Source organism: Bidens hawaiensis, unplaced genomic scaffold (genome assembly GCF_021521415.1).
Source record: "Bidens hawaiensis isolate Kalapana, Puna unplaced genomic scaffold, B.hawaiensis_p1.1 tig00020784_1, whole genome shotgun sequence".
NCBI lineage: Eukaryota > Viridiplantae > Streptophyta > Magnoliopsida > Asterales > Asteraceae > Bidens > Bidens hawaiensis.
In genome coordinates, this window is record NW_027493198.1 from 149,667 (window position 1) to 157,382 (window position 7,716).

General features: G+C 34.4%; 1 protein-coding gene across 1 annotated transcript; it reads left to right on the forward strand.

Annotated features, from left to right (window-relative positions):
- The first annotated feature begins 2,735 nt into the window (after nucleotides 1-2,735).
- On the forward strand, nucleotides 2,736-5,165 carry LOC143561711 (small ribosomal subunit protein uS10y). The gene is made up of 4 exons (XM_077049708.1): nucleotides 2,736-2,781; nucleotides 3,786-3,907; nucleotides 4,742-4,855; nucleotides 4,965-5,165. Exons 2-4 carry the CDS (start codon nucleotides 3,796-3,798, stop codon nucleotides 5,105-5,107), a joined length of 369 nt encoding a protein of 122 aa, XP_076905823.1. The 5' UTR covers nucleotides 2,736-2,781; nucleotides 3,786-3,795; the 3' UTR covers nucleotides 5,108-5,165.
- The last annotated feature ends 2,551 nt before the right edge of the window (nucleotides 5,166-7,716 follow it).

Here is a 7,716-nt window from a genome sequence, read left to right on the forward strand (position 1 = left end):
ATGCTAAAGCCTGCGAAGAGAACCAACATGTTTTTGTCCCTCTGGCTTTTGATACCTTTGGCTCCTTGGCACCGGAAGCTATCCGTTTCCTAACCAGGGTCCAACGGGTTGTGCATAGCAATGTGTCGACTCCAAAGGGGCAGGGGTATGTCTTTAGCAGGTTAGGGTTTGCAATTCAGAAAGGGGTGGCGGCGCAGATTGTTGCCCGCCTACCTGCTATGTTGATGTAATGTCTATGTTTCTACCATGAAATGAAAAATACATCTTAAAACGAAAAAAAATAAAATAAAAAATATGTTTGATTTAAGAGATCCAATTCCGGCCATCCTCTCCACCAACTCCGGCCACCCCTCCGACAATTCCGGCCAACCTTTTTATTCTCGGGTTTTGTAAAAGGTCCATGCTTTAAGCCTCCAAGATGCCGATCCGCACTAGAAGTCCGTACCCGATTGTTGTGGGAAGAAATTTTGGCGTTTTCGAGATTGGGGTTCCGACACTGTAACTCAAATCTCTTTCAAAACCTCAATATATTCTTCATAAACATGATATTTTTTACATAATTTTTCAAAAGAAATGGTACCAAGTTGGAGTTGGAAGTAGCTTACAACGGTGGTCGGCGCCTGGTGTTGTTCTTAGTAAAGTACAATAGTAGTAATACATAGAGAGAGTATAAGCGCGGTGGGGCTAAGACGATTGTGACCGCGAATGGATCCATCCCAGACCGATACAGGTCGCCGGAGAGGACGATTTGGTTGTCGGAGAAACGGATATGGGGTTTGGGTTATGGTAGATAGAGAGAGATGCACGGGGAGAAGAATGTACTTTAATTTTTGTTTATTTAATTTTTAAAATAGATGTAATTTGACTAAAATTGTTTTGTGTACATACATCAAACAAAAGAAAAGAAAAGGGAACAAAAATGACATGTCATCATTTTACCTATTCAATAGGTAAAAAACCTAGGATTAGAACATTATTTGAAAGTTAAATGATCCAATTGGAATAATAAAAAGAATGAGTAACCTAATTGGAATAAAGTTGAAACTTGGTTACCATTACATGGAGTAATCCCTTATTATAAATATATATTTTGTTATACGAAGATAAAAGTATTACAAATATTATATTAATACTAAGCTTGTTTACTTTCCCAAACATAGCCAAGTACCTAACCAAATATATAATTAACAAGCCGGACTGGTTTATTAAATGAGCTTTGATATGACTCGAGCTCGGGTTTGAGCTCTTTCATGCTCAACTTTAACCGATTATTCTTAAAGTATAATGGCGTTACTATTTTATAACTCTGTTTATGAAAAAAAAAAAAAAGAAATAGATTACTTTTAGAAATGATGAACAAAAAGCAGAACTGGTCATGTTGCGGACGTTTGTGGTCATGATGGTGGTTCGAGAATTATCTTTTGTACTTGCTCTCATATAGTTCAACCATTTTTACTTTTATTGAATGTTGTGAGGGAGGGCCATCATAAGTAACTACTTTTTTCCACACGTTTTTTAAATAATAAGTGTAGCTAGTGGGATCCAACAACGCGAGTTGACAGAAATTCAGTCGGCATCAGTTTAAGTCATTACTGTATTAACATTTGCCATAACAATTGAAAAGATAATCCAGAAGATAAAGTCGTGATATGTCTAAAATGATACCAACATGTGTTTTACATCGATTGAAAAACATGGAAACGAAAAACAATATTGGTTTTGATAATAACGATACTAATGTTAAGTTGAAATCAATTCGGTTTGTCATGGCACAGACACTTGCGTAACTTATGATACCATAAATACTTTGTTTTGAATACAATTTCGTTTTCAAGAAAATTTGTAATTAAATGTCAAAAAACAAAGCTAAACAACTACGAAAACAATATAAACGAATACCGGAATCGATATTGAAAATCACGATACAAATGTTGTTTGGTTGGAATCGATTAGCTAAAAGCCCGTTTTGCATTAACACAACAGTTATGACAATTCTTTTAAGCTCGATGCAAGTGTGCAACATGCAAAATACATCATCAAATCCAAAGGTGCACATATTGTGTCTTGGGACAAAGTAGTTCATGTTAAGTCAACACACACCCAACATCGGTTTTTGGCCTAAACTAGTTCAGACTGAAACCGATATATAAGGAAAAAAGCAAAGTTTTAGGCCTAAAACAGGATTATAACCAATTCGATTCAAGTATAATCGATCTTAACATAACAGGTTCTTAAATCGATCCCAATTTTTATTTGTTCACTTTAGAGGTGCACAACCCTGATATATTTAGGAACCGAAATCGGTTAGGGACTGGTTCGGGGTATAGTAAAAAAAGGTCAAAACCGGTCCGGGTAGGAACGGGTTTCAGGTATATATGGGTATTTGACCGAGTTCCGTAATTTTTCTGGGTTTCAGGCAGGTTCGGGTTTTGAAAAGGTAGAGGTAGAACCGGTTTCGGCGGGTCCGAATCGGGTCCGGTTCCAGATACAGATCTAGGGAGAAATCCAATACCAGATCTTACCCGCCGGTCGGGTACGGATAAGAACCAGTTACGGATCGGGTCCAAATATAAAACTTTAATGGGCTTTTAAGTTTTAAGATAAAACCAAACATATAACAATACAAGCCCTTTCCTAATTGGGCCTAAACTCCATACCCAAAACCACTTCAATAAAACCCGGATATAAATTCACCTAGGGTTTCGTTTCCGCTGCCGGCTACTGCACATCACATCTGCAAGTGCTAAACACAGCCGCCGTCATCCTTACCGGAATATTCCCGTTAGTTACTTTTCCGTCCGTTTATTTCAGCTCATTATAGCTATAATCAATATCCTATACATATATGTTTGTTATTTATGGTATAATCGATTATTAATAAGATCTGCTAAGCATTTCGTTAATATTTCATGCATGCTTGCTTAAATTAGGTTATTGGGTTATATAATATGCTTATTTATGATTTTTTGGACTCTCTTTAAGTTCCGCTCAATAATAATATTTGTAAATATGTTTGGCATGGTGCTAAGAAGGTGATATCTGATCAGATTTTGTGATTGTATTGAAATTTGGTCATATACCGTGTAACTTGGAGCTTTATATGCAAGTATGAAATCTTAATTTACGAGGTGTGTAACCAAATTTCATAGTCATAAGGCTGGATTTGATATCACTATCTTAGCATGATTTTGAACAATTGTGCATATGTTGTTGTTGTGTAGCACTTAAAGATGTCCATACAAATTTTAAATAAGACATGTATGTGACTTAAGTTAATTTGAAGTCAGATGAAGATCGCGAAGTGACTTAACAAGTAAATATGGAACTCTAGGTTATACGTTGTGTGACTTAGAATTACATGATATGACTAGATATCACGGATGTTGTATAATTTTGAACTAGCGGACAAAGATTGTTACTGAAATGATTGTATATAAGGTTTGCGAATCGTTTCAGTAATATCATCTGTATTGTTCAAAATTTTGGTAATATGGTGATATTCGGTCATATATAATGATTATGTACAATATGACTTTTTTCTTTGTTTATTTATACTGATTTTTTTACATTCTTCGGTATGTTGTTACCTGATATCATTTAAAACCGTTCCACTGGCTGCTAGAAACAAATGTAGAAAATGGTAGATGAGTTTGGAATCGATTTCATAACTGCTCTAATATTTATTTTAGTTGATATTGTATATGCTATACATTGCCTATGTTGTTTGTAGATTGTCATTTAGTTTAGTGTTTTTATACTCTCTTGATTAAATTTGTGTTTAGCAGAAACTAGAAGATGGCTTATGAAGCAATGAAACCGACAAAGCCGGGGCTAGAAGAGTCTCAAGAACAGATTCACAAGATTAGGATTACTTTGTCGTCCAAGAATGTTAAGAATCTTGAAAAAGGTATTTGCTTCTTTCACCTATGTTTTTTCAATATTTTTGTTTTTGTTTTTATACTTAATATTTTAGCTTAAAATGAGCTTTGTATATGGTTTAGTATAACTTATTTGTACAACCAAGAAGCTATATATACAATTTTTAGATCTACTCTCATATAAGTGGCCGCCTCAAGCCCATTTCATGTGCGTCATTTGTAAGCGAGCCAGCTTGCGCTTGAGGTCGTGACTGCTTTGTATAATCTTTCCAATTTTATTGTAATTTTACTTAGTTTATTGTAAACGAGCCCAGCCCGAGTTTGTATAACTTATAGAGCTCGGCTCGTGAGTAGTTCTCAAGTTGGAGATCGGCTTAGGCTTGTTTATATTTATTTGCATATATACATGTTTTATTTATTTCTATTGATAACATAGTATATATATTATACTGTTATTTTTATTATAATTTTTACGTATCATTAATTATAATTATTATATTTATTTTGTATAATAAAGCAAAATTTATTTTAGTTATAGACTTATTTAGGCTCGCAAGTGAAGCTTGTGCTTGTTTAAAGTTTATTTTTAGGCTGGAGCTTGTTTAAGCTCGGCTTCATTCAAGCTTTTAGTGAGCCAATGTAGAGTATTTCGCAAGTAGTTTGGCTTTTTTGCACATCTACACTTAATACTTCTATATCACAAAGTTTCCTTCCATTTTGTATTGTGTCAGGTTCATTTTTAGCTCACTAAGTCTTTAATATGATGTTGTCAATCTCTTTATGTGTTTGTTATTTGCACTGTTGCAAGTGAAATAACTAAGTCTCAACCAAGTTATATAGTTTGTGTTTGTATTATGTATCAGTGTGTGCTGATTTGGTTCGTGGTGCCAAGGACAAGAAGTTGAGAGTCAAGGGACCCGTTAGAATGCCAACTAAGGTTCTTAATATTACCACTAGAAAGTCCCCCTGCGGTGAAGGTATTAATAATACTATTTAAGTATATGATATGATTAATAATTGTGCATTGTTATTATTGATGATTAATAATTGAAATTACTTTATGATATGATGTTTAAATTTTGATAGGTACAAACACATGGGACAGATTCGAGCTTCGTGTCCACAAGCGTGTGATTGATCTTTTCAGCTCTCCAGATGTTGTGAAGCAAATTACTTCAATTACCATTGAACCTGGTGTCGAAGTTGAGGTCACCATTGCTGATTCATAGATGTTTTGATGGGGGTAAGAACGTTGTTTTGTTTTGTATGAGTTTCGTTTCGTGTAGGTTTTTGGAAGAAAATCAGAGTTGTGTTTTTTTTTTGGAAGAAAATCAGAGTTGTGTTTTTTTTTGTTTTTGGAAGAAAATCAGAGTTGTGTTTAAAAATACTTTTGAAATATTTGTTTGGAAGAAAATCAGAGTTGTGTTTTTTTTTTGTTCAACGTTTTGTATTTTCATCAACTTAATGCATTTCTATACCAAGCTCTTCACTTTTGCACTTTATGTGTGTACATAGCTTTTACTTCATTTATTGTTTTTTAAGAAATCAATTGAATTGTTAACCCCCCTTCAAGAAACTTGTTATCGCGTATTGCATACAAGTGTTACCCAAGTGTTTTTTTTTCCGCAACAGGTGTATCGATTGCAAAATAACATTTTTAACCTTCACGTGAAAGTATCTTCATATCGGTTTATGTATGGTATTAAAATTTTAAAGCCTGACCATTAACATTAAGCCGAAAGGTATATGTATAAGCTATTGTTTTTGTTTCGGTTAGATTGTGGTTTTTGGGTCATGATGTTTACTGCCTTTTCTGCTTGTTTAGTGTTTGAGTTTAAACAATCAAAGTTTGTTAACTTGTTTAACTTACGAGGGTTTGTGCTCAAGCTTGGCTTGTTTAGTGATTTGTTTTTATAGTTTAGCTTAGACGTGCACAAATCGGGTATTATTTAAACTTGGAACCGGGTAGGAACAATGGTCAACATAAGTCAAACCGGGTTTGGGTAGGAACCGGTTCCGGGTATAGTCGGGTATTTGATCAGGTTTTGACTGGCTTCTTCGGTTTTTTTTTTGGGTTTTGACCGGGATTTCCTTTTCCAGTTTCGGGTCGGTTTTGGTTTCTGGTATGGTTTTGGGGAGAAATCCTATACCTGGTCCTACCCGCGGGTTGGGTACGGGTAGGAACCGGTTCTGGGTTGGGTACACCGGGTCGGGTTCGGACCCGACTTTTTTGTGAACTTCAGCTTTGCTTGTGAATAGCCCAAACTCGAGTGAGAAACCAGACCGAAATTTAACCTAAATCCAAGCTACCTTTTATTCACATACAGTTAATGGTTTGACAATACAAGCCCCAGAACTACTTGAGTACCTATTATTGACAATACAAGCCCATGAACTATATTATAAATACTATCTAACATGCCACCGGCACCATGTGAACATCTTTACCGACGAAAAGCATTGTCTTCCTCCCCTTCCTAAAACTCTAAGATGCTAGCATCCCTGTGCTCGGATGGATGTTATACAGACTATTTTCAATTCATAACTTACATAAATTTTATGAAATCTCAATAGCATGTATGTATGATATAAGTGCTTAAAATTACTAACACAAAGAGTAATGACTAAATGTCAATACAAGTTATTGTTTTTAGTTTTGTAGCTTACTTGATCTTTATTGCTTTATACATAACTTTTAAATGTTTGTCCACTTAAAGAAAAAGCTAATAAAACGAAATTATTATACCTTTTGTGTACATGTTTCCACAATTTTGTACTAGTTGCTCAAGTGATTGTGACATTTGTTGAATTTGTGAACTTTCTGCCATAAATGGACATTGTCCTTGCTTTCAACAATTAAAAAAACATTGAATTGGTACACGAGACACGTTAAATCGTTTGGTTTGAAGATACTGACTACTTGCATCTAGCCCGAAAGATCCTATGAAACTTCACTGTTACGTGCGATTGACTTTGGACATCTATTCAAATTAAGTTATAAAACAATTAAAATATGTATCAAATTAAATTAGGCACTTAAGATTTACTTAAACCAAAGAAAAATCAGAGTATGTTTCATTACGTGTTAGAAGCCATGGAATGGACGCTCATCCGATACTAATTTAATTACCGACTTCCACAAACAACGAGGTCAAGAGGTCACACCCTGAGTGAGGTCTTGTTGCCCAGTCAACAAGCCAGCACTAGAAAAACGATTTATTTGAGCAGTTACAGTATATAACCGACAAAGCCAACATGGGTCTCGTAATGCCCAAATTGATGTGAAGCTCAGTGTGTATAAAATCACGGTTCCTTCGGGTTGCACTTGACCAAATTAATACTTTTTTTTTATTAATGACTTTAACTCATTTTGTTTACAACTTGTTTTGTTAGTTCTTGACAACATATTTTCATAAATTCTCATTCTCATTGATTTTTGTAGCAATAACCAAATCACTAAAACCCTCTTCTTTTAAAATGTATTATATTATTTTAGACCGTTAAATTATTTATTAAAAAAATATGAAATAGTTCCTAAACAAAGTCTAGGTTTTTTTTAATAACCAGGAGGACCACATGCATCTAATTGAAGATGTGATGTGTTTTTTAAATAACAAATTGACATGATGCCAGATTCCACACTTACATGCACAAGATTTGTGGTTGTAGTATCTTTTTATAATTTTATATGGTTGTTTGTACATCTGACTTTTAGTCAAATTTGACGTTCCAGAACATTTCTTTGACCACTGTTTTAAGTCAATTGTTAGAATAACTGAATAAGTCACTAGACCAAGTGTTTAGTCTAGATCAAATATATAATTTAAAACAAATATTA